Below are 27,288 nucleotides of genomic sequence, written 5' to 3'. Positions count from 1 at the left end.
GATTGCTTGTTCTGCATAATATCTGTTCTTATGCCATAATTTTAAGTTATGGCTTGTATTTTTATATGATGCTTCTTTTTCGTTTCTTTTCTTTTTGTTACGCCGTGTATTTTTGCTACGCTTACCAAGTTTCTATTTACCATTCTTATCATTTTGTATACCACGTTTTGCGATGTTCTGCCATGTTTTTTCCCAGGTATTGCATCAAGTATTTATCTAACATTTCCAGGACAATTCTTTTTTATTCTTTTTTTTGTCTTCCTTCCTTATTTCTTCTTGTTCTTTTTATTGTTTATTGATATCAACGCATTTAGCTTGACGTTTTTTTGGACAGTTTTTGCTTATTTGTACTTGTATTTTTTTCTATAATCAACGATTGTGTGATTTGCCTCTGTATTTACCTTGCCCCTCCCCTCTGCAATGTACAACTGTACCTTGAGGGTATAATAAATAAATAAATAAATAAATAAATAAATAAATAAATAAATAAATAAATAAATAAATACTGATTGCACTTGCATAATGAATGCACTCACATAATACATGCCCCTGCACTTCGCTCTTGAAAATTTGGATTCTTGTTTTCCCCCCTATGATAATCGCACCCTAACTTTGCTCATGCGCAGTCCCACGACTGAACAGCCCTGCTGTAATTTTTGGAGAGAATAGAATGTTTTGCTATCGCACATGTGTTTAAAGCAAGCACACTTTATGATTAACGCATACTTGCCACGAGTGCCAGCGCAAAGCCACCTCGCAGACTAGCGCGAGAAAAAAATGCAACTGGCTCTCTGCAACAGTAACTCTATGCAGTTTACGGATTTTACTCTGACGTAATGAGACAGCGTGTGTGATGCGCAACCTGTACTCTCCCGTGCATAGCGCAGCAACAGGAAGTGGACCTGGAAAAGCCCTAATGGAGAAACAAGGAATGAAATAGATTTCATACTCTGTGCTGAGCCCAGCATAGTGCAGGATGTAGAAGTGTTCGATAGGTTAAAGTGAAGTGACCATAGGTTAGTGAGGTCTAGAATTTCTCTCAAATTAAAGAGAGAGAGTAAAATTAGTCAACAAGAAACAGGTCAACCTAGACGCAGTAAGGGTAAAAGCAGACCAATTCAGGCTGGTGGTCGCAAAAATATGCAGCTTTAGATATCAAAGTCAAGTCAAATTTATTGCCACAGTCATGTTGGAGTTACATGGTGACAGTATTACAACTTGTAAACATTTGTTAGCACACGTTTAAACCATATACCCGGCGCATTTCATAAAACTCCCGCGTGGCCAGGCGGCCGCTTCCACAGCAAGAGAGAATTAGTGTGAGCGCAACAAATTCCTGGCTTTCATTTTCACCATCTCTATATACAGTAAAACCTCGTTAACTCGGATTGCACGGGACCGAAAAAAATGTCCGAATTAACCGAATGTCGAGTTATCGAGGGTATCTAGAAAACAATAAGCAAATGCTTACCACGTCAATGAGCTTTTATTTAGTGAATGAGTGTGCAACTCCTGTTACTATTGCGCACAAAAGCCGAGAACAAGCAGAAATTCTCGTCATCTCGCGACTCATTGGCTCTCGCAGCTTCGATCGAGGCCTCGCGACTTTCTTCGCAGCACGGCCGCGGCGCACGCCTTCATTTGCGACATGCTTTGTACTATCGCGATGTAGCCGGCGCTCTTCAACCTCGACAGCTTTGCACTGAGTTAAAACGAAACAACTGTTTGCCGCAACCGCTGTGGAGGAAACCGTGGCTGCTATTGACGCGACTGAAACGGGCGCGTGCACCGAGTCTGAACGAAACTGCCATTCGCTGCAACTGAGGACTAAATCGCTGTCGCTATCAACGTGATCATGGATGGCGATTACGCAGTTTTTTTAGTCTCACGGCCGACGTGCATAGCGAGTAAAAACGACACTACTGTTCGGCGGAACTGCTGCGGAGAAAACCGCGGCCGCTATCGACGCGATTGTGGATGACGACTACGCAATTATGAAAGCCCGCGGCCAATGCGGTGTTATGCATGGCGGTAAACGCAAGAATACAGGCTTTAAAGACACAAATAGGCTCGAAGCATTCCGGCGTTGCCGTCATTCACATACGATTTCAGCTGAAGACTATGGCGATGCGGACTCCGCTGCTTCGTTTCGGTTGGACGCTAGCGCCGTTCTTGCTCTTTTAGGTCACACATTCGCGGCACTCCTCGCTCGCCTAGCTCCGAAAGTTGTCCGAATTAACCGATGTGCGGCCAAATAAGTCTGAATTAACGAGGGTTTTATTGCATTGAATAATGCATACGCCGGCCGGGATCAGAGGACGAGTCTGAATTAAATTAACGAGGGTCGAATTAACGAGGGTCGAATTAACGAGGTTTTGATGTATCATCATCCATTTCACATCTTCCTCATCTGTATATATCATCATCAGCTGCAAAGCTTCATCTTCGTGTGGCAGCCGATTATGATACAATCGAATCTCGTTAATTCGAAGACGCTTAATTCGAACTGCCTGTTTATTCGAACTGGCGCTATGGTCCCACGTGCCACGTGGTGGCGCCTCTGACCAGCATTGCTCCGACACTGCCATAGAGCAAAAGCTCAGGAGAGACACCTCTATGCCGCGTGCGAAGGAAGGGGGAAAAAAGAACCCGCAGTGGAAATTTCACCCTCTCTCAAATTGCAAGGTCGCCGTTTCTGCATGGCACCGGAACACACATGTACTAACCGACTAGAGTGTTCTAGACAACCGTATTCTAGCACACTCTAGTGTCGACATCTCAGCCACGCGGAGAAAATGGCAGTGAACCCTTCTCCTCAAAGAAGGGTTCCTTTATTTTCTAGTCACGTGTTGACCTTGCACGCTGCGGCTGCAGCGCAGAGGGAAGCAGCGGCGGAGGCGCAATCCAGCCAACGAAACTGCCCACGCCAGCAAACGCTCGCTTCCCGATAACAGCAGAAAACGAAACTTCAGGGAGCGGGCTAAGCTGGCGCTGGCACGGTGGCGAGCGCGCACGGAGACAGTCGAAGGTGAGGGGGCTACGAGGGTGTTGAGAGGGAGGGCGCGGGGAGCCACCGAAGCGGCGGAGTTGCCGAGGCCAAATCCGCTTTCCTCCCGCCCTCTTCCCTCACCTTAAACGGTCTCTGCGCGCACCAATGTGCCGGCGCCGCCCGCTCCCTGAAGCTTCGTTTTTTGCCGTTATCAGGAAGCGAGCGTTAGCCGGCGTGGGCAGTTTCGGGACCTGCGCTTGCTATGAGCTTGCATGCCGCGATATTTCACGACTCGCACCACTCGTGCATCATGCTATAGTGCACGAATACTTCAGAAATATGTCCTTCTTCTAATTCGAACTCCTTTTAATTCGAATAAGTTTTCGGGCCCCTTTGAGTTTGAATTATCGAGATTCAACTGTATATACAGATGAGAAAGAAATTTACAGAAGAATAAAATTGGGTTGGAGTGTATACGGCAGGCATTGCCAAATCCTGACTGGGAGCTTACCACTGTCGTCAAAAAGAAAAGTGTACAATCATTGCATTTTACCGATGCTAACATATGGGGCCGAAACTTGGAGGTTAACAAAGAAGCTCGAGAACAAGTTAAGGACTGCTCAAAGAGCGATGGCACGAGAAATGATAGGCCTAACATTAAGACGGGAAGAGAGAAGTTTGGATCAGAGAGCAAACGGGCATAGCCGATATTCTAGTTGACATTAAGAGAAAGAAATGAAGCTGGGCAGGCCATGTAATGCGTAAGATGGATAACCGGCGGACCAATAGAATTACAGAATGGATACCAAGAAAAGGGAAGCGCAGTCGAGGACGGCAGAAAACTAGGTGGGATGATGAAGTTAGGAAATTTGCAGGCACAAGTTGGAATACGCTAGCGCAAGACAGTGGTAATTGGAGATCGCGAGGAGAGGCCTTCGTCTTGCAGTGGACATAAAATATAGGCTGATGATGATACGTAATTGCTACCACAATAAAAAAGAAAATACCACCTGGTATAAGGTCTATAGTTTCTTTTATCATGGTTTTTTTCTTTGGAGGTTCCTCAGATTTTGCTAAAATGGGTATTAGTTCCCTGTGCATGATTCAAGAAATCCATTAAGACCAACCTCATTGCTCTGTGGGCCCTAGAACAAGAGAAGCAAGTCTTCTTCGAAGTCTTGCGACTCTTTCAATCAATCTCAATTACAATCTCTCAATCACAATTAAAACAAGAGAATCACTGCAGCCTAGTGCCAAACCCATGGCACTTGAACAGTTGCTCAATTGTAGAGGCATCTTCATGTGCCAGAGGACCAAACCCGCTATGCCTTCCTTACCTGGCCACAGTCAGAGTGATGACAGCGGGCTGAGATGTGTCGAAGCGGAGGTCCTTCTCCCTGAACTCGTGGCATCCGACTGGTCGGACGGCGTACATTCCTTGTTTGGGAAGGCAGTGCTGCGATGAGCCCGCGGGGACTTCCAGGTTCAGGGCGGCGGCGCTGTCGTCGATGTGAACCACCTCGACACGAGTGGCATGGCTCGACACCACAGTAGCCCGGAAGCCTGTCTGCTGCAGCGTCACACGCGAGACAGCCTTGTCGACGGCATGAAGCTTGCCACCAACTCGGTCGTGCTCCCAGCACCATTCTGGGCGGTCCACCCAGAGCCTGTACTTCCCCACGGACAGACTGGCAAAGTGGAAGCTCCCGTCCGGCTGTACCTCAGCCGTGACCGTCTCAGCATCCTCTGGCAAGCTGGTGGAACGCAGGGACACCTTGAGACCCGACCCACACTCCCGGATGCAGGCCACCTTGCCTTGGATCTCGGCCCTGAATCTCGTGAAGGCCACTTCGCTTGCCTTGGCAACAGGAATGTCCAGCGACATCTCGGCAGGGACAAAGCGCAGGCCAGACGACTCCTCCTCCTTGCCAACAAAAGGTCGCAGGACATACTTGCCGGCCTTAAGGGCAGTGCAGAATTTCCCAGAGGAGTCCGCGATGACTGTTGATGGCTCTTTGCCACCTTCTATGATGATCCGTCGGCTTGCACCCTCAATGGTGCCACACACTTCAAACTGGGAGGCCACTACGGCGGGAAGCTCGGGTGTGTTGGGCGACACCCGTACGGGGAATGGATCGAAGGTCATACCGGGTGCTTTGACGTGGATGACATACTGGCCGGCTTTCATGTTCTCGAGGTGGAATGTGCCCGAGGCATCAGTGGTTGCTGCTCTGCTGCCGCCCAGGAAAACTTCGGCCTGAGGCACGCCGGGTCCTTTTTCAGAGACACGAACCTTGCCACTCACGCTGAAGCCCTGGACCTGCAAGGTTGGACAAAGGTAAAATGGGGAAGTTGGTAATGGTTTCGTTATTCTTACAGCACAAATGATGAAAACTAAGACACACCAATAACACTACAGGACCGTGCACAGTCTAGCAACTGATAGTCACTGATCAATAATTACTATTAAATAGGACAGCTTTGCGGCACCGCCACTCACCCCATTGATGTATTAATGTATAAGAATGCCTTACAGTGCGCTGTTCGATAATATAGATTCTGCATGCACAACTGCATGCTAATTCAGCCACTAGTCAAGCAAAAAGAGCAATGTTTTTGTTTGGATTTGCCTCCTGCACACTGAAACTGAACGTAGAAAGCCAAGTTGATCCCGTAACCGCCGACTGCACCCAAGCAACAAGACAAGCTAAGCCACTCAGTACTAAAGGCTGTGGTATTTGTAGCATGCTGCTTGTGTTTCGCATGCCTACTATCTGTTCCTTTACATGTCCAATGGTGACGCGGTTTAGGGGGACATCTTTTACAGCTGTTACAAAATTTCGTCGCTCAGAATCATCAAGCAGGTTAAAATAGTGTCAATTCCATCCTCAGTGTCTGCCTCAGTGAGGGCAGTGAAGTAAAAAAATTGTGCGGGATGAAAAGTGTCATGAAAAAATCCGCAATCATACGGCTACTTGGACACTGTCAACTTCTCTTCAAGTTGAGAGGGAACAGAGATTTGGTATGGTATGATAAACTTTATTCAGGTCCTGAAGATCAACTCTTAGGATGACGCAGGCGGCTCCCACGTCGGGACAGTAAGGTTTAACCTTACCGCCGTGTCGTGGGCCTTCTGGACAGCCTGTACTTGATCTAAAAGCACTCCACTGTGAAGCACTCGCCGCCACCAGTCTCTTTCCTTGTCGCAGTCTGTGAAAGCCACAGGACATTGCCAAAGCATATGATCCAGAGTAATGATGCCATTACACTTTTCGCAATTGATTGGTACCTCTCTTTCTGGATATAGCTTGTTAATAAAGTTTGGACTAGGATAAGTTCTTGTCTGTAACAATCTCAGAGTCACCACTTGAGCTCTATTGAGCTTAGCGTGTGGCACTGGGAATTCCCTTCTGTTCATGTAGTAATGCTTCGTGACTTCATTATATGTAAGTAATCGGTCCCTGTTCTCCTCCAGCATATTATTGGGGTCCTTGTCGCGTAGTGCACGGATAGTAAGTCCTTGTGCAGCTGCGTTAGCCACCTCGTTCAAATTCCTCCGAGATGGATCGACAGACCCCACGTGTGCAGGAAACCAGCGGATTTCGATCCCTTGGCTGTCCATCTCACCGATCAGCTGGGCAGCCCTTTTCGTTACAAAGCCTTTGGTAAAATGTCTAATAGCCATCTTAGAGTCACTGTAAATTCGCGTCCACTTATTATTCCTTAAAGCCAATGCTATCGCTACATGTTCTGCCACTGTCGCTTCTTTAGTCATGATTGTAATAGCATCCCGAGTGAGTCCATCTGCATCTACTACTACTGCCGTAAAGGCTTTCTTTTCTCTGACCCATGCAGCATCTACAAAAGCCGCATGTTCTCTGTCCTGTTCTGTCTCCTGCAGGAGAGCACAGAGATTTGGTGCATGCATTGATTATTCTTTCGTCCAATTAGCAGCGACAGCATGACAATGGTCAAAAACAGACTGCCCAGGTAGCATGCAAGCATATGTGCATGCATTATCGCGTTGCCAACCTTTTTGGTCACTTGTGGAACCAAATCACTTATTTTCTGGCAAATCCACTATTTCGGACTCCCAACTACAGTATAGACCACTTATAACATAACCGATTATAGTGCAGGACCGGATATAGTACGGTCTTTTCAGACACCCATTAATTTTCCCATAGCACTCCATGTATACGCATACCGCTTACAGTGCAGCCACGTGTGACGAAATACTGGTTATAATGCGGCTTCCGCGGGAAAATCTCGCCGACAAAGGTGGCAGCAAGCACACTTCTTAACAAGATGCGTGCTGCCGGCTGGCGTATGCATTATTCAATGCAATCAAACTCTCGTTATTTCGGACTTATTTGGCCGCACATCGGTTAATCCGGACTACTTTCGGTGCTCAGTGAGCGAGGAGCGCCGCAAATGTGCGACGCAAAAGAGCAAGAACGGCGTTAGCATCCAACCGAAATGAAGCGGCGGAGTCCACATCGCCACAGCCATCAGTTGAAATCGTACGTGAATGACAGCAACGCCGGAACGCTTCGAGCCTATTTGTGTCTTTAAAGTCGGAATTCTTGCGTTTACCGCCGCGTATAACACCGTGTTGGTCGCGGGCATTCGTAACTGCGTAGTCGTCATCCACGATCGCGTCGATAGCGGCTGCGGTTTTCTCCGCAGCGTTTGCGGCGAACAGTAGTTTCGTTTTTACTCGGTACGCGCTTCGGCCGCGTGCCTAGAAAACTGCGTAGTTGCCATCGATGATCGCATAGATAGCGACCGCGGTTTCGACTGCAGTTGTTGCCGCGAATGGTAGTTAATTCGTCCAGACTCAGTGCGTGCGTCGGGCGCGTCCCTTCAGCACCGCAAAGTCGCTGTTCGTAATCGTGCCGATAGCGGTCAACGTTTTTTCCGCAGCGGTTGCGGCAAACAGTTCTTTCGTTTTGACTTGGTGCAAAGCTGTCGAGCTTGAAGAGCACCGGCTACATCGCGATTATGTTTTTGCCAGCTCACTGCCAAAAACGTAATCGCGATGTGCGCGCGATAGTACAAAGCTCGTATACATGCTTGGTCGACATGCTTTGCATACGTGCAGTGCTTAAAAATTGTTCTTTTGGTTATAGTGCGGTACCGCTTATAGTGCAGATATTCGCGACTCCGGCGACTTACGTTAGAAGCGGTCTACACTGTATTTGGACATTAAGGCGGTCCCCACCAAGTCTGAATTATCAGTCGGCAACAGTAACGTTTTTAAAGGGATCATGCTTGCACACTTTGTGCAATGGTCAGTGAAATTAAATCTCATTACTGCCATTATAAAGCTAGTTGAAATCAAAGATCACTGAAAACTAATTGAAAAACTAAAGTGAAATGGAAGAAAACAACAGCAAAAACATAATAAAAATGCAGGTCACAAAACAGTCACTCTTCCAAAAGCGCTATCTTTCTGTCCCCCACGAGCACAATCGACAACTCTTGAATGACAGCTGACAAAGAGCAAATATTTTCATTCTTGATATATAGTGCCACCATTATTTCCCTTGCTGTCAAATCTCGAGTGCAATAAAGCACCAGTACTACATCGACTGCACATGACATGGGCAGCTCAAACAGTGTGCTGCCAAATGTGAGTTCATTGTGGCACACACTGAGATTATGTTGATACAGTGTAGACCGCTTATTACGTAAGTCGCCGGAGTCGTGAATATCTGTACTACAAGCGGTACCGCACTGTAACCAAAACAACAATTTTCAAGCCCTGCACGTATGCAAAACATGTAGACCAAGCAGCCGCGCGTATCCGAGCATCTAAGAGTTTGCATCCGTTTAAATTTACGAACGTTGAAAGGTTAATGTCCAAGTACCCACGATCTTCGCATGAAGCAGACAAAGTAATAATTTAAAAAATGTCGCATTTTCGCCCGAAAGGCAAAGCTTCAATTGCGATAGCAAATTAGTAGAGAGCTCTAAGGAGTATGGATAGTAGTTTTATCAGCTGCATAAAATTGACACATTCGCTTACTAACTGAATTAACAAGTTTGACTCGATGACCACAGACAACCACTGTCAAAATGCGGGCATGGGGAAACGCGGCCGTCGCAGCGAGCGAAAGCAGCGAGCGAAAGTTCATGCGGTCTAGCGGAGTAAGCACAGCGCATACAAAGGTCAGAGCCATGTGGATATGGCTTTCAAGATACGGTGCGCCCGACAACACCGATAGCCGGCACAGGCGCGAACGCATTTGTTGGCAGAGTAGAAGCCGCCCCCCCTCCCTCCCTCCCGCGCTGCCTTCCCACTTTGCTCCTTTCGCGTGGGAGATTGCGTCGCCAGTTCCCCTTGCGCCCGGTTGCACGATACGCATTTGGTGCCGCAGCACAGCGTCGACCCCCACCCTCCCTCCCGTACCCCCAGGGCCTTTCGCGCGATGGAAGTCGTGTTTGCTCTCCATGAAAGCGCGCGTCTCCCGCGCACTTTCACTCGCACATACGGCGCGTGGTGACGATTTGATCGTCCTTAGACTCATGCTCCACGTCTCATGCTCCTCCTCCGTATCGCCCTCATGCTCCTCCTCCGTATCTCTCATCGGTGGGCGCACCTCGTTGAGAAGCGTGCTCGCTACCGCCGTTGTCGCCGAGATTTTCCCGCGGAAGCCGCATTATAACCGGTATTTCGTCTCACGCGGCTGAACTTTAAGCGGTACATGGAGTGCTATGGGAAAATTAGCGGGAGTCTGAAAAAACCGTACTATATCCAGTCCTGCACTATAAGCGGTTACGTTATAAGTGGTCTATACTGTACATAGTTGCCAAGACATTTGTTTAGCTGTTTTCCAGTCTGTCCACTGGAGACATGTCTGCAGAGACAGATCTTATATACAGTTAAACCTCAATATAACGAAGTAAGTAAAATGGGCAATTTGCTTCAATATTTCGAAATCTCGTTATATCAAAATTAAACCTTTCATACAAATAAGTACAGTGAACTCTCGTTAAGACGAACTTGGTTAAGCCGAATTCTCGCATATAACGAACAACGTGCGAACGTTTGTTTGGTTTTCCATAGACTAAATGCAAAAAAAAAAAATCCGCTTAAGACGAACCACCTCAGACGTACTCATCAGTGATGATTATTGATGATTATTGGGGTTTATTGGCGCAAGGGCCAGATGTGGCCAATGCTATGGTAATAGGCTGCTATTAGTGGATGAATAATTAATATTAGGACGTGGATAAAACATGGCTGTAGAGAGGCCTAAAAGATTTGTTGAAATGCCCGCAATTATATATGCATTACAAGTTGACGATGGTACATGACATGTTATGAAGAAACGATGTATTAGAAAGAGTTAGCACTAGTGCCTCACCAGGGCCCTTAAGCACAAGGACCAGGAGGCATGTGCCATACAGGTCACAACTATCGTAGCAGCATCCTCCATTAAGAGGACGCGCTACGAATCACGTGGGCTTATAACGCGCAATAAGTCGACATCTTGTAAAAATTGTAAAACTGATTTATGGTCAAAAATTGGTTCTGCTCCAAGAAACAATGCCGGATGAAGGGGAATGTGGCATCGGTGTGCTATAGGAAAGTGCTTATTTAGTTCAGCCTCTAGTTCCCGACCCTCCACCAAGACGTGGAGAACGGTCAGCCTCTCACCACATCTACCACAGAGTGGAGGTTCACCACCAGTCAGCAGGTAAGAATGAGTGCCGTACACATGTCCTATTCGCAGTCGACAAAGCACGACATCAGTTTGTTGAGATTTTGTTACCGATGGCCAGTTTCGTAGGTGCGGCTTGATTAAATAAAGTTTATTGGAGGTTTCACGGTCCCAGATGGATTGCCAAGAGTTTCTCAGCTTATTGCGCAAGAAAGGCTTCAAGTCTGTGGGAGGGATTGCTACGGTAGAGTTGCAGGCTCTTGTAGTTATGGATGTAGCAAGTTCGTCTGCAAGCGTATTGCCCACTATGCCTCTGTGCCCTGGCACCCAACATATTACGATATATTGGTAATGCGTACATAGTACACAGAAATCAGTAAAGGTAATTGATTATTGGATTTTTATGTTTCGGTACAGACACTAAAGCTCCTACTACGCTTAGAGAGTCTGTAAATATGACAGCTTTTTCGAGTTTTTATGCCTTTATGTGTTTTACAGCCGACATTAATGCGCATGCCTCCGCGGAAAAGATACTTGTTTTGGGGTGCAATACATCAGATTCTGAGAAAGATGGACCAATTGCTGCATAAGACATGCCAGCATTGGACTTTGATGCGTCAGTATAAAATTCTGGGCATGAGTATTTGATTGGAAGTTCTCGGAAGTGCATTCTGATGTGTTCCGCTGGAGCGTGCTTTGTAACTTCGACAAATGATGTGTCGCAGTTTATCATTTGCCATAGCCACGGTGGCGACAGCCTTGCTGGAGCCATCAGTGGGTGCAAATCTAGTGGGACATTCATTTCCTCGCTCAACTCCCTCACGTGTAGTTTAAAAAGTTTTCTCATTGAAGGTCGGTTTTAAAATAGCGTGGCAGACATCAAATCGTTAACGGTTTTATAACACGGGTGTTCAGGATGAGATTGCACTTTGAGGAAATATGTGAAGCTTATATATGTTCTTTGAAGGTGGAGTGACCACTCATTAGATTCTACGTATAAACTCTGTATAGGACTTGTTCTGAAGGCGCCTGTGGCCAGGCGAATGCCTAAACGGTGAACAGGATCAATGCACTTGGAGCGGCAGAGTGACACACCATAGACCCATAGTCCAGACGTGACCGTAAGAGGCTCCTGCATAAGTTCATTAGGCAGCCCCTGTCACTGCCCCATGTCGTGTGCGTAAGAATTTTAAGAATGTTTATTGTTTTCAAACATTTGGCTTTCAAATACTTTATATGTGGAATGAATGTAAGTTTAAAGTCAAGTAGGACACCAAGAAATTTATGCTGTGTGTTCAGAGGTAAGCGCTGACCATGGAGCTGCATACTGGGCTCTGGGACAAGGCCCCTCTTCCTCGTAAAGAGGACGCAGGAGCTTTTCTGTGGATTCAGCTTGAAGCCGTTCTGATTTGCCCATGTTGAGACTTTGTTCAATCCAAACTGAACGTGTCGCTCGCAGACTGCAATGTTACACGATTTAAATCCAATCTGCAGATCATCAACATATACTGAGTAAAACATACTCTGTGGGATAAACGAATGTAAAGAGTTAATTTTAACAATAAAAAGGGTGCAGCTAAGTACGCCACCCTGCAGTACCCCAGTTTCCTGTGTAAATGCCCTAGAGAGGGCATCACCAATTCTAACTCGGAAAGTGCGGTGTGAGAGATAACTTTCAATTATGCTAAGCATGTTGCCACGGATACCCATTCCTGATAAGTCTCTGATAATGCCATAGCGCCATGTGGTGTCATAGGCCTTTTCCATGTCGAGAAAAACTGACAAGAAATATTGTTTATGAGCAAATGAATTGCATATGTTTGCTTCAATGCGCACAAGATGGTCGGTTGTGCACCGGCCTTCTCGAAATCCACACTGGTAGGGATCAAGCATGTTGTTTGATTCTAGGAAATGCAAAAGACGGCGATTTATCATTTTTTCGAAAAGCTTACATTAGCAGCTTGTAAGTGCTATCGGACGGTAGCTTGTTACCAAGGATGGGTCTTTACCCTGTTTCAAAACTGGGACAACGATAGCTTCCTTCCATGCCGCTGGAAGGTGTCCGGCTGCCCAAATGTGATTAAGAAGTGCGAGCAATGTTATCTGTGTGTCCGTGTGCATGTTCTTGATCATGTCATACATAATCCTGTCTGCTCCCGGCGCAGAGCTTTTGCAGGAGTTCAATGCTGCTTTAAGCTCGGCAATGTTGAATGGACAGTTGTATAGTTCGTTTCCTCTGCATTTGCGGTCCAGTGTCTTCCGTTCTTCTATTTCTTTGTGTTTAAGGAATGTATGTGCATAGTGCACGAAGCTAGATACATACTGAAAATGTGTTCCGAGAGCGTCTGCCTGGTCTTCCAACCTGTTTCCTTGATTATTTACCAAAGGCAGCGGATGCGGTCCTACCCCTTTAGCCTTCTGAGCGCATTCCACACTTTTGTTTCTTGGGTATACGAATTTATTCCCGACAGGAACCTCCCCCAGCTTGCTCTCCTAGCCTGCCATCGTGTGCGCCTTCCCTGTGATTTAGATTGTTTGAATTGAAGAAGGTTTTCTGCAGTTGGGTATCGGCGCAGAATGCCCCAGGCTTTGTTTTGCTTTTTCCGAGCTTGCCTGCAGTCCTCGTTCCACCAGGGAACTCGTCTTCTGCATGAACGACCTTTTGTTTGAGGGATGAACTTTTCTGCAGCGTCAATAATAAAAGCGGTAAAATATAATACAGCATGATCTATGCTAAAATTACTTAAGTCCAGTGCCAGTGGGAAGTGGTCACTTCCAAGTGGATCTTTGAGCACACGCCATTTTAAATCGGGGAAAAGAGAGGCAGAGCCAATTGACAGGTCTATTGATGAGTAAGAATTATGATAAAGATTGTAATATGTTGGCTCCTTCCCATTGAAGAGACACCCAACAGAGTTCAGAAGAAAGTTTTCTATAAGACGACCTCTTGGGTCACATCAGGAATCTCCCCACAACGTGTTGTGAGCGTTAAAATCACCAACAAGTATGTAGGGTTCTGGAAGCTGATGAACAAGATTATAAAACTCAGTATTTCCAAGAATATAGTGTGGGGATATGTATATAGAACATACAGTGACCAATTTATTAAAAAGAATTGCCCAAATTGACACTGCCTCAAGGGCCGTCTGAAGGGGTACATGTTGACAAGCTACGAACCTGTCTACAACTATTGCTACACCACCGGATGGCGCAAGAGCGTCGTCTCGGTCTTTCCGGAAAATGGCGTATTGCCGGAGAAAGTTGGATTGTGTAGATTTAAGGTGTGTCTCTTGAACACACAGCACCTTAGGATTAAACCTGTGTAGGATTTCTTTGACATCATCGAGGTTGTGTAGGAGTCCTCTGACGTTCCATTGTATTATTTGTGTATTCATGTTGAAAGTGTTTTTTTTTTGTGCTGTGTGTAAAAGGGACTAACTTGACTTACAGAGCCCTTGTCGGGCCCTGTGATGCGGGCTTTTTCTTTTTTGGAGCGATCAGGATATTCTCGCGGCTCCTTAGGCGCTGACGGCACCGTCTGGCCGGTTGCTGTGTCCATTGCCTCTTGCGAGGCGCTGGACACGCGCTGGTTTGACGGGAAGGCCTCGCCTCGAGGGACGAGGCTCTGGAGGCCACCAGCCCAGAAGTCGATGGCCCCTTCTTGTGAGTTGGCGGAGCAGCGCTAGCTGCAGCCGCAGATGGGGCGGATGGCGTCACTGCCGGCTCACTGTGTGTGGACCGGACAGCCGGAACTCATCAGTTGAGACGAACATTCGGAGTGACCGCCACCACTACCGACCCTGGAGGCTAGGGTGCATCGATGCGCCGCGCCCGGGGGTGCGCGCATTGAGGTACCCTACGTGAAGATGTGCCAACGTGCAGAGAGGATGTGGTAGACACTCACATTGAAGAGGTGCCTTTAGAGGATAATGCAGACGAGATCGCTAGCTCGGAGCCTGCACGGATGACCTTTGAAGTGGCTTCCTAGTGAACTTTTTTCCAGCAGCACGAAGGCACAGAAGGATCAATGATTCTCCTAAATTTGAGATTATGCAATCTCCAGTACTAAAGGGGGGGGGAAAACAAAGCAGATGATGCCACGCCATCTTGGCATGCCCACTCTTTCCAGATGTGGCAGATTACCTCTAAAACAGGGTGCACGGGCTGCTCTTGCACTCAGCTGCGCTGACAGACATGCAATGCCACGGCTGCGCTAGAAAAGGAAACCTGCCCCCCCTCCCCTGCGCATGCCTAATCACGTTACTGCGAGCTACCTCTGCTCCTCCCTTTCCCCTTGCTCGCACGAGAAGACTGCGCTAATCAAACCACCATCCTTCTCCGCTCACCCTTGCACACTTTCATTCGCACCCAAAGCATACAGCACGCGGGATGCAATAGGATCTTGTTGCACTTAGACTTTATATGGAACATGACGCTATTCCCTTTTGGCAATCAATCTTCGTCAAGGGGCGCACAATTTGAGAGATGCTTCTGCAAGCAGCCGCTCGTATTTCAACCATTTGACCATCTGCACCCGTGCAAGTTTCCACTTATTATCTCAGTATTCCTTCGTGGCTGCAGTGAAATTTCGTTATATTGAATGTGTATAAACACATTTTGTTATAACTGGGGCTCTAGATACATGGTGTTCTATGGACGAGAAGTTAGAAAAAGTTAAATACTGTTATATCAAGAAGTTTGTTATATTGAAGTTCGTTACATCGAGGTTTAACTCTACTATGCTGCAGGTGGATGATATGCATCGAAACATGATGTTGGTCAAACCTGGATACGTGGTACTTTTTCTTTAATACAGTCTAGCTCCGTTAATTCAACCCTGATGGAACTGACCCAATTGGCCGAATTATACGGCAGGCCAAATTAAACAAATGCAGAAAAACGTTGAAATGCAGCGCTGGTTCATTTGGCTGCATTTGCCCGACTCTAACATGCCCCTGAATTGAATGGACACTCATCTTTATGGACTCAAAGTAGAAAACTAACAGAAATGACAGAGCTACGAATCAAAGTAGAAATGAAATGTGCAACTGATTTTTTTTTTAGCAATGAGAACATAGCACTGCCTCCATTTCTGGCAATAAAAAAAAGATGAAACCAGCAAACTTTACCTTCACAGAGTGCAAATTTATTTACTTTATGTCTATCGTCATCACTCTCAGACAGCAGTTTATCGCTGTCTGCACAACATGTTGTTCTCCGTACGGTCCATAGTCTGTTTGATATTTTGCATTTATCAACCAATTCTGCAACAATGACGAACGGTATGGTGACCCATGCTTGCACTAACCACTGCTAGGTCATCCTGCAATAAATGCAATTCTCTGGAACAGCAAGAAAGCATGCTGTGACCAGTGGCGTACCAACTATTTCTCGAGTGGGGGGGCAAACCGCAAACTACCTGCTCCTCTCTCTCTCTCCCTATATATATATATATATATATATATACAGTAAAATCTCGGTGATACGAATCTTGCGGGTCGCGTGAAATATTCGTATCACTCGAAACTCGTATCATCAAAACTTACACAAGATCGAGAAAAAATGAACTTATTTTTACCGGAAAAGATTCCTAATAGTGGAACCCCATTGATACCTTTCTTGCTGCTGCGTTTTCCCGGCTGCTACGTCGCGTTTTCGCGGTCCCGACCTAAATCTCATTGACTTCTACGTACAGTCGAATCTCGATAATTCGAACTCGAAAGGGCCCGAAAATTCGTTCGAATTAAAACAAGGACGTATTTTTGAATTATTCGTGCACCATAGCATGATGCACGAACGGTGCGAGTCGTGAAATATTGCGGCGCACAAGAGCATAGCGAGTGAGGGCCACGAAACTGCCCATACCGGCCAATGCTGGCTTTCCGATAACGGCAGAACACGAAACTTAAGGTACTTCAGGGTGTGAACGGCGCCGACACGGCGATGGGCGCACACGGAGACCATGGAAGGTGAGGGAGGAGGGCGGCACGGAAGCGGATTTGGCCTCGGCAACTCCGCCGCTTCAGTGGCTGGCCCGACGCCAGCTCTCTGAAGTTTCGTTTTCTGCCGTTATCGGTAAGTGGGCGTTTGCCGGCGTGGGCAGTTCTGTTGACTGGACTGGGACACCGCCGCTGCTTCCCGCTGCGCCGCAGCGTGCAAGGTCAACACGTGACTAGAAAATAAAGGAAGCATAAAGAGAAGGGTTCACTGCCATTTTCTCCGCGTGGCTGATACGTCGGCATGTACATGCATGTTCTGGCGCAACGCAGAAACGGCGACCTTGCCATATGAGAGAGGGTAAAATTTCTGCCTCGTTTTTTTTTTTGCTTTCTTTTTATTTTTTTTATTTTTTGTTCGCGCGCGGCATTGAGGGGTCTCTCCTAAACTTTTACTCTATGGCGGTGCCGCAGCAATGCCGGTCGGAGGCTGCGCCGCGCGATTTGGCGTGCTGCTGAGAGCATTGTCGGTGCATGGTATGTTCGAATGAACCGTGGCAAATGCTTTCGCGTTCAATTTACCGGACGTTTTTGCACAACCGCGTGACATAGCCGCGTGTCTGTGCCGGTCGCTCCGCTGGCTCAGCTGCCGCCACTTTTGATCACGCGTTCGTATGATCTGCAGCGGCGCGGCAACGTGTTCGAAACAGCCGATATTTTTCATATTGTGAGCAATGTATTTCGGCCAGGGAATGTTACGAATTCGTATCACACCGAAATTCGTACTAGCCGGGATCGTATCACCGGGGTTTTAGTGTATATATAATTGCTAATTACTGTTATATTATCTGATAGAGCCCGGAAAACGCGTCTGTTAGTTATTTTTATATGGCCTATTTATCAGTCACACATGGTGAACCATGAGGGCCCGAGAACTTATTTTAATTTGCATTTATTTCTTGGAACTATACAAAATTTCAAGATGATGCAGGTACTAAGGCAATGAGTGCCTCACAGAGGTCCCTGATACCGCACTGTAGTAGTAGTACAGCGTGCAATAATAATAAAAAAAACACATTTGCTAGAAACGATTTTAATAATTAGACAAAGAATTTTACTTGGTGTTGAAGTCTACAGCACGAATGTATCGCTAGTTAACGTAATAGCATTGTTGAGGTCATACGCAACAAAACACAATACACATAAATTACTTGCAATATTCACAAGAAAAAAAGACAGCAGATGTGTGCGGCCTTGGAGAATTACTACCCCATTTCTAGCGAAGCTGTTTCTTTCGAGCAGTTGCAATAAAAGTTTCAGTTTCCTGTAATTATATTGTATGCTTGAAAACGTTGCCCGTATATGACTGTTCTGTTTGAAACCATGCCCATGTGTAATGTTTTGGAGCTCTTCGTGTTGGGATAAATTTTTAAAAAGCCAGCAATTCATCACCAATCATGTTACTTCGCCAGAACATTTACCATAGTGTGCCAGGGTAGCGGTCTCAATTCTTCCCCGCTCGTTAGACACACTCATAACGCTTTACAGCACTTGCATAGGAAATTTATTGATTACCTATCTATTTTAAGCTTTACCTACACATCACCCATTACCAGGTCCTTACAGTTACCAAACATAAAGAAGCTGCCTTTTTTAGTTCAGTGAGAACACCAGGCGAGCCTAATATATCACGCAAGAAAAAGAAGAGAGTTCAAGAATTATTCGTAACGCTTCTAAATAAGCCACTAACGTTAGAACTTGGCGACACATTGCCTTTAAAGTGCTGCTTATTCCTTCAAAGTATAAAATTTCTGAAACGCAGAGCTGTCTTGGGACATTGGGAAACCTGGGTAAAGATTTTCCGTGGTTCAACGCGGTTAAACCAAGCTAAACCACACTGTTCAGCGCAGTCAGCAAGTACCGCATCTACAATTGCACCACACGACAACACACAGACGCTGCTCGGCGCAGCAGCAGCAGCGAGTGAATTGACCTTCACGCTGCCTCTCGCTTCAACGCGAACTAAGCGTCGAAAGCACAGCGCATACCAGCACTCGCCGCACTTTGTCCACATCGCTTTCAAGACATGGGCGCGGCGTACGCAGCCGCCGCCGGTAGTCCCAGTCTGACCTTTGCTGAGCTTGAAGGTCAGATTTGCGGAACCAGACGTTTTCTGGGTTTGTACCTGGAGTAGTAGGGCTCTCGCTCCAATACAGTAGCGTGATATTTTCAAGTGCTTGCTTGCGATGTTTCAAAACTGTGTTTGATCAACACGCATTTACCATCGTACATAAACTTGGCGTGTTGTTCTCCTTATGTTCGCAAAATTAGACCTCAGTTGTAATTATGCCAGTGCAGCAGTATAAGTTTAACACCACTCGTAAAACACACTAATAACGCTATGGACCACTTGCGTACGTAATTTACATGAAAACGCACATTTAATGTACTCATTTGAAACATCCCCTGCACATTACCCATACCATGCCTCTAGCTTTCCCCAGATATAAACAAGATGCCTTGTTTAGCTCACCGAGGGCACCGGAGAAACAAATTACGAATATCATACGATGTACATTAAGCACATCGAGAAATAAGGGTTTAGTAATTATCTGCAGTAATTCCATTTAAAGCAGGAACATGAATGTTCAGCAACGCATCTCACTCAAAATTCTACATATTCTGACAAAGTTTCAAGTTCTTATAATGTGCAGTTGTTTTATGAGTGTGGAAAACATTTACATTTGTAGCAGTACGGCACCCTGGAATACTTGAATGAGTAACTTTCTACAAACTCTGTAATGAACCTACACAGACAAAACATTTATCGCTCTTCACTCAGAACATTGCTTCATACTTCGAAGAAATATAAGCAATGTTCCTCGCATAGTTTGCCGAGGATATCGGGAAAAAACACCTAAATGCCGTGTATAACGCATAAAAATTGCGAGATGGTTGAAGAAAACGAGCACTCGCCAACCAAAAAACAAAAACGAGAATGTTTTTGACGTTTTTGCACTCCATACGGGTGCCTTGTTCACAATGAACTAGGTACATACCATGATGGTCTTTATTATATACATGCCGAATGATGTAATGCGTTTGCGTATAGCTCAGGGGGAGTCCCCGTGTCCGGTCAATCGTGTGGGCCGTAGATTATATCCAAATGATTCAAGGAACAAGCGGAATGATAATTTCTTCTTTTCGATGACAAAAGTCGATTTCCAATCAATACCGTGTCCTGTTTTTTCGCGATGCTCTGTGCGTTTGACACAGTGTGCCACTTGGTTACATCATTGCGGTGATGTTGTAGTCTTCCTTTTAAGTTCCCAGTTTCGCCTATATATTTCGCATTCCGCTTTTATACTCCAGTGCTGTCGCACGAAAACTTGAGCTGAAGACTTCCTCGACAATGGCTATCCTGACCAGCCTATAACGATGGAAAAAAGGCGTGCTCCTAACCCTCCTGCCAGAGCAAGGACAACAAGACAGCATGCTTCACTTCCTTAGGCACGAGGGGTGAGCGAGTCATTTCAAGGTTTTTCAAAGGTTACAAAGTAATAATCTGCCACATCTCTACAAGCAAATAACACAGCAACTCGTCAGAGTCAAAGACCACCTCAAAAAAGAAATTACCCTGGCATCATTCTACAAAAATTCGTGCCAGGCGTGCTGTAAGGCGGAACTGGGAACTTAAAAGCAAGCCTACAACAGCGCCGCAATGATGTAGCCAAAGGGTACACGGTGTCAAGCGCACAGGCGGAGCCTCACGAAAAAAATGCAGTATCGATTGGCAATCGGCTTCCGTCACCGAAAAGAAGAAATAAAATTTTGCTTCAGCTGTGTTTTGTTGGAAAGTGTCGGCTTTCAAAAGTGGGGGGGCAAAAGGCATACTTTGCCCCCCACTTTTGACAGTGGGGGGGGCAAGTGCCCCCCCTGCCCCTATGGCTGTGACTTGTTGCCGCTAGTTTAACATATAAAATAACTTGTTTGAACATACTTTCATATCTGACCAAAGCTGCGCGTCACCGTCGACATGATATGTGATAACTTTTTCTGTCGTCATTAATAGACGCCACCTTGTCATGGCATTGGCGATTACACTGGCTAGGCGGGCTCTTATGGTAGGCTGTTTCAAATGAATTGATTAACCAAATGCTTTGAACGCTGTTTTGGTTTCATATCAGATTGTACCACGCAGGCAATATTTGGATGAATTTTCTTGGAAAAAAAAAGGCCCACGTTACAATTGCGTAAATACTATCATATCCATAGTGAGCTACCATTCTCGTTTTAGAATATTTTAGGCCGAAAATAAGCGCTTTTGAAAGGAGATGACGTGTGTTCGACACATTCACTGTACCCTAAGCATTGCCAAGACAGACGCTGCCACTATTCGAAGTCACCAGAGGGAGAGAGAGAGATAAATGAGATGCGAAAGGCAGGGAGGTTAACTGGAAGGTAGATATCCAGTTTGCTACCCTACACTGGGGACGGGGTAAGGGGAGACAGAAAGATAAAGAAAAATGCACACACTTAGAGAGGGAGATTAAAACACACACACACAAAGGAACTCAGGAGCGTCACAATCATTCAAACAGGTCGCTTGACCAGAGGAACTTTAGTAGCGCCCTCGTCGCCTTCTGCTGTGAATACCGTATCAGCCGTCATTTTAAAATCGTCTGCTCAGAACGCAGCCGGTCATCGAGGCTTGCCAACTCCGTTACGAGCAACTGTCTCTGGGAGTGGTAGCGGGGACAATGACACAGGATATGTTGGACTGTTTCCTCGCTGCCGCAAGTATCACAGGCAGCGCTGTCAGCCATTCCGATGCAACAAGCAAAAGCTTTCGTAAAGGATACTCCAAGCCACAGTCGGCAGAGAGCAGTTGTCTCGATTCGAGGAAGTCCAGATGGAATGCGTAGTCAGAGGGATGGGTTCACACGGTGCAGTCGAATATGTTGGAAACTAGGTGTGTTCCACATGGCTCGTGTGGCATCACGCCTGATTATGCGAAGCTTTGTTGCTGCATCAGCTCTTGATAACGGGATGGGTTCCTTCGCAGCATTTTCGTGAGCCCTCCTCGCAGCTTCATCGGCCTCTTCGTTGCCCATGATGCCGCAATGGCCTGGGAGCCACTGAAAAGTGATGTCATGTCCTTTTTCTGCTAGTTGGTGATAAAGGTGCCTTATTTCCAGCACAAGTTGGTCTTGTGGTCCAGGACGTACAGCGGATAGCAGACAATGCAGGGTGGCCTTCGAATCTGTAAATATGCTCCAATGCTCACCAGAGGGGTGAACAATGGGGTCAGTTGCTTGTGTGCTGACCAGCCAAGCTCAAGTTATCTTACAAAGGCCAACTCAGGATTGCAATAACGAAAGCTTGGGTCCATGGAAGCTGGTGACAGCATATGGTGACTGTCACTGTACGCAGTCACCAGCTCAGCTTGAACCTATTTGGCACTGTGTCCCTCGAAATTCAGAAAACAAATAACGGCTTGTGCTTGAACCAAATTTCCCGATGGACACTGTCATTTTTGTTTTGATGCCCTAGCGACGATCTGTGATACTACAGTACAACATTGTTGATACAATCCCATTACATATGATTTTCCGGTGCCACATCTGCGATCGAGAACATAAAGAATGACCCAATACAGTTATGCTTCTCTTTTACCAATTTATACGTTTTGGAAAAACACGATCTTTCGGCACCAACGTTCAGCACACCACCACACTGCAATTGTATGATACGATTTCCGGCTGGTAGATCCTATGTAAACAAGAAAAGGCACAAGACGTGCGCTGCCGGAAAAAGTAGCCACTTGATGCCGCCACTTGCCTGCAATACTCACTTTCTTGTCTTACGTGAAAACTCCAGCGTGCACTCAGTTTTCTATTCCGGTAGCAGCAAATCATCACCCGCTGCATTCACAGCTATCGGAGCCAACTCTATAATGATAAGCACCTTTACCTATCTGCTTCACAGCCAGTGGGGTGTAGTGCTGTTGGAACCATACTGCATGCTTTTAATAGGCGATAACAAAATGCATAGCCATTCCCTGCTGCAGGCAGTGCGAAGTGAGCGTCATGTTTCACTCTGGTGGCATTGTATTCTGGCGTCACTGGCCAGCTTGATTTTGTTTGGTTTCCCGACGCTGCCTCACAACACTATCCAATAGGAAAACGACAATGTGCGTCTCTGGTTGCTCGGGCAATGATTTGCGCCGAGTGGGCACATTAAAACTTCCTGCCAAAATAACCCACTCAAAGAAGCTACTGACCCAGGCTGAATTTGAGGAGTGCAAAGCCGCAAAAATGACAATGCGCGTCACTTTATGAAAGCCCATTGTATGTAGCATGCACTGCTGCTGTTTATAATACAGGTCCCATCTGTTTTGCAGCAGTGGATGTACTGCCAATGAAGTGCTGCTCTGGTCATTGGATGGCTTACCTGGAACTTGCTGGGGAAGCGGTGGCTGCCATGTTTGACAGAAAAAACGGCCTGCCGTGGTGCTATGTCAAACTCTATGCGCTCTGCCTTGTAGAAAGGCAGCAGCTTATAGGAGCCTGGTGGCACAGCAGGGAACACAAACTGTCCGTCATTTCCAGATGTCACGGTGCAAAGGAAGCGCAGGCCAGCTGGCAGGCTGAAACCATGGGGCGAGCTGGCCTCACAACCTTTTAGAGCCAACTTGGCCGCTGTCTCAGACTTGTCGGTTGCAAGCACAAAGTGCACACCTCGGATTGGGTCTCCCTCGCCAAAGACTTCACCACGGACATCGTAGCCGGCAACAACAAGGCTCTCAGCAGGGGTGCCATTGTCGTCGATTACCTGTGGAGAAGTTTGGCGGATTAAATTTCATGTGGTTAATACTGGTGAGCATTCACATTCCATTTCTGCAATCATTCAACCTCCATGGATACCATGATTAGTATGCAAACATTCCTTGACAAAACCCTAGATCACAGGTTTGAACCAGAACATCTGTGGCTGCTTTCATTTCTATGTGCACAGCAGCAGTGCTTTTCCAGGTATCAATTCTTGTATGTCATGACTCACCAGTGGGCCTCCTGTTATGTATGAGAGGTGCGTAGTGACTAACCAATAAAATAAATTTCTGCACCTTTCTCAAGCTCCAGAGCGATGTCACCGCTACACTTTTGCTTGGAAGAAACGACGAAAATCAGTGGAAGCGCCACAGAAAGAACTTCCATGACTACACAAGGAGATTAGCTGCCGTGAACCACGTATGACGTGTACATGCTGCATTGAATGTGTTCAACTCTTACTACACAAAAGAATACAAGACAGTATGGAATATGCACCTTAGCTGGCAACAATGCTAATTCTGGGTCCATGCAAATGTTCTTCAAGAGAAATAAAAAGAAGGGGAACTGAGGGGCCCGATTTTTGTTAAGTCACATTCATGTGAACCCAGTAGACAATTAAGCCAAGGAACGCACGGGGAAACTTATCTGTAGTTTTCTAATAGTAGTATGTAGCCTTAGTAGTCAACCACAAGAACCACTACGCGTTTTAAATGTTAATGCCAGAAGTTTGATTAACAAGTTTCCAAATTTTCTTTTGCTGATTTCCGCCCATTCACCACATATTGCTGGGGTAACGGAAACATGGTTGCATGATGACATATTCGATAGTGAAATAACTCCTCCAGGTTTTACAGCTGTTAAAACTGATAGACGTCATAGAAGAGGAGGTGGCATCGCATTATTTTTGCGGTATGACCTTAAAATTTCAATACTCCCCAACCCACCTGATACCAGTGGCGCACCGACGGGGGGGGGGGGGGGGGATTCGGGGGTTGTAACCCCCCCCTGAGGCCGACTTAACCCCCCCTTTTGTTTAACCCCTTTTCTTTCCTTACGCATTTGAGTGCTGCAACTAAGATGCATGACGCGCAATCGTCTGCACACTCGCAAGAAGCGCATTTTCTTGACAATTTCCCGTGAAGAAATCGAAATTAGTGCTGTTTAGATGGTATTGGCAAACTGTCAACCCCCCCCTGGCAGAGATCCTGGGTGCGCTACTGCCTGATACTGAATCAGTTTGGTGTAAGGTCTTTTTCGGAAACATTTCTATAGTATTTGGCGTTATCTACCGACCGCCGTCATCGAACATAGATCAGCTGCTCGCTTTAACGACATTCATGCACGAGCATATCTTGTCTTCTTCACGCGTGATCTGTCTTGGAGATTTCAATGCCCCCGGCATTTTGTGGCCATCTTTATCGCTCACCGGCTATGATGTGGAAATAAGCAAAGCGCTGTTAGATTTTTCATTATGTTTTGGTTTAAAACAAGTCGTTGACGCTAACACAAGAGGTGCTGCAGTTTTGGATTTAGTTTTTGTTAGTCTCCGTCTTTTAGATAATGGTTTCGAATGCGAAGTTACAGATGGTATTTCAGACCACAAGGCCGTTCTTGTATCCATTTCTGTTCCAGTTGGTAACAATCGTTTTGTTTATTCTACTTTTTCTGATTTTTCACGCGCCGACGACGCGTCTATTATTGATCTCTTATGCGATTCTTTTGATGATTTCGAATGGCTCAGCGAATTTAATGATGTGAACTCCTTGGTGGCCTCTTTTCAAACGATTGTGACAAGCTGCATCCAGCGCTTCGTCCCTTTGAAGACAAAAAAGAATAATCCTCATCTGCCCTGGATTTCACGTGACATACTTCACTTATCACGTCGTGTTGCTAGATTAAGGGGGGACGTGGCTTTGAAAATCAACTTCCCGATTTCTTCATGGATTTTGATGAAAATTGGCACAAATGTTTAGAATGTCTCCCTGATACTTGCATAAAAGTTTCAGAGTGATACCTTGAGAACATTTTATTGAGCAGAATTTTTCTCTCTTGAACTTTCTGGAGGGCCTGGGGAGCTTAAAAAACATGGTGGAAGGCTCGTTGAGTATTGAATACATAGCTCAATGCGTACTGGAGGTCGTGACAGTCTTACTTTTTTTTTTTCGCAACACAAATTTTTTAGATAGTCATTTTTGAAGTTACCTTCGCATCAAGCACACTTTCGGAGTGAACGAATAGCCACACCATCAATTTATAAAAAGTCAAGATAAAAATGCGAGACTGTCTCGATCTGCACTGTAGTCCAAGGAACGTGACAAAAAAAACAGAATCAAAATAGGCTAAAAGGTAACGAAGAAATCAGCTCCAGAAACAGAGCAGAAAGGCGAAAAAACACTTTTGAGAAAACGGCTCTCAAAGTTTCCCCTTCTCTTCAGTTCTCTAAAACGCACGAAATTTGTAATCTTTGGTGTGTTTTGTGATGTGGGGCTTCTTGGACACGTGGCCTCTGGTCTGCTGTGCCTTTGTTCTGCGTTTTTCATGTTTGTATGGCATTCTTTACTGCTGCTCTACAAAGAGCATGGTGCCTGGGTTACAAACCAAGTGAGGTGCAGAACTATGTGGGCATAAATATACAGTAGTTCTAGTGTTGTACCTGCAGACTGCCTCATTGATAGCAGTCTCTAGTACAGTCAGTGAGGCATTGTTTTCTTTTGGTAGAATCGACCATGTTACTGAATTTTTGGATCATCTTCCATTGACAATGGCTATGGATGTTAGGAGAGCCACTGATAGATAGGCAGCAATGCAGCTGCTAGGTGCTTTCCAGCCTGTACTTTTGTATGATGCCTCACTTCTGCAGCCAGGTGTCTGTGCCAGCCCAAGTGGCCTAGTGAACAGAGTTCATGATGAGGTTCTTTTTATGAAGGGGTGGTATGATAGGTATTGGTACGAGATATCGTGGCAATACGATAATAGAGTTGGCGCGCGATGTGCTAAGTCGCGGGTCTGAGGTGCCGATGTGCGAAATGCCTCGTCGCGGGTCCAAAGAATAGACGCTCGGTGAGCTCAATCGCGCAGTCCGAGGTGCCGACGCGCGAAATGCCTGGCCGCGGGCTCGGGGAGTCGACGCTCGCGATGCCGACGCGCGAAGTGCCTAGCCGCGGGTCCGAGGTGTTGACTCTCGATGAGCGATGTGACGACGCGCGAAATGCGTAGCCGCGGGCTCGAGGAGTCGACGCTCGATGTGCTTAGTTGCGCAGTCGGAGGTGCCGATGCACGAAATGCTTAGGCAAGGATCCGAGAAGTCCACGCGCGATGTGCTTGATCGCCGAGTCGGAGGCGCCTACGCGCGAAAGGCTTAGCCTCGTGTCCGAGGATTCCGTGCCCGAAGCTTGGTCGCGAAGTCCGCGTCGCCGATGCTCGGAATGCCTAGCCGCGGGTCTGCGACGTCCACAAAAAGCGGGATCGGCCACGCTACTGCGATGTCTGCATAGCGCCCGCTTTAACACTCGTCGAGATTACGGAAACTGTCCGGAGCTCGCGAGGAGACCGCAACAAGCGGAGCAGACGACGCCGTCACGGAGCGAGCACCGGACCAATGGCGAACCGCGCGGGAGTCACGTGGCGGGCGCGGCCAATCGGTGGCTCCGGCAAGACCTTCAATCATTGGCTTTTTGTGTGCTCGTTTCTGTATGGAGGAGATAGCTGAAGCAGCAAGTTTGAAGACGGAGAAATGCGCTTTCCAACGAGACCAAGATGGCGGCGCTCGGCTGCGCCGTTCCGGAGATATCGTGGCTTGAAAAACGCCGTTCTTTCTCGATTTCCGCGAAATTTTTCGGCACCTTGGCTGATACAACAAT

General features: G+C 46.6%; 1 protein-coding gene across 1 annotated transcript in view; it reads right to left on the bottom strand.

Annotated features, from left to right (window-relative positions):
- Positions 1-27,288, bottom strand: part of LOC119441382 (nodal modulator 2-like) — a 94,183-nt gene that overhangs the window by 55,117 nt on the left and 11,778 nt on the right. Inside the window, exons 4-5 of the mRNA XM_037705993.2 lie at positions 23,049-23,429; positions 4,327-5,309 (exon numbers count right to left, since the gene is read on the bottom strand). Coding sequence (XP_037561921.1) covers positions 4,327-5,309; positions 23,049-23,429 — 1,364 coding nt within the window. The remainder of the gene's footprint in view (positions 1-4,326; positions 5,310-23,048; positions 23,430-27,288) is intronic.

Source organism: Dermacentor silvarum, chromosome 2, assembly GCF_013339745.2.
Source record: "Dermacentor silvarum isolate Dsil-2018 chromosome 2, BIME_Dsil_1.4, whole genome shotgun sequence".
NCBI classification, from domain to species: Eukaryota; Metazoa; Arthropoda; class Arachnida; order Ixodida; family Ixodidae; genus Dermacentor; species Dermacentor silvarum.
Note: the sequence above shows the minus strand (reverse complement) of the source record. Positions and strands in the feature narration are given on the sequence as shown.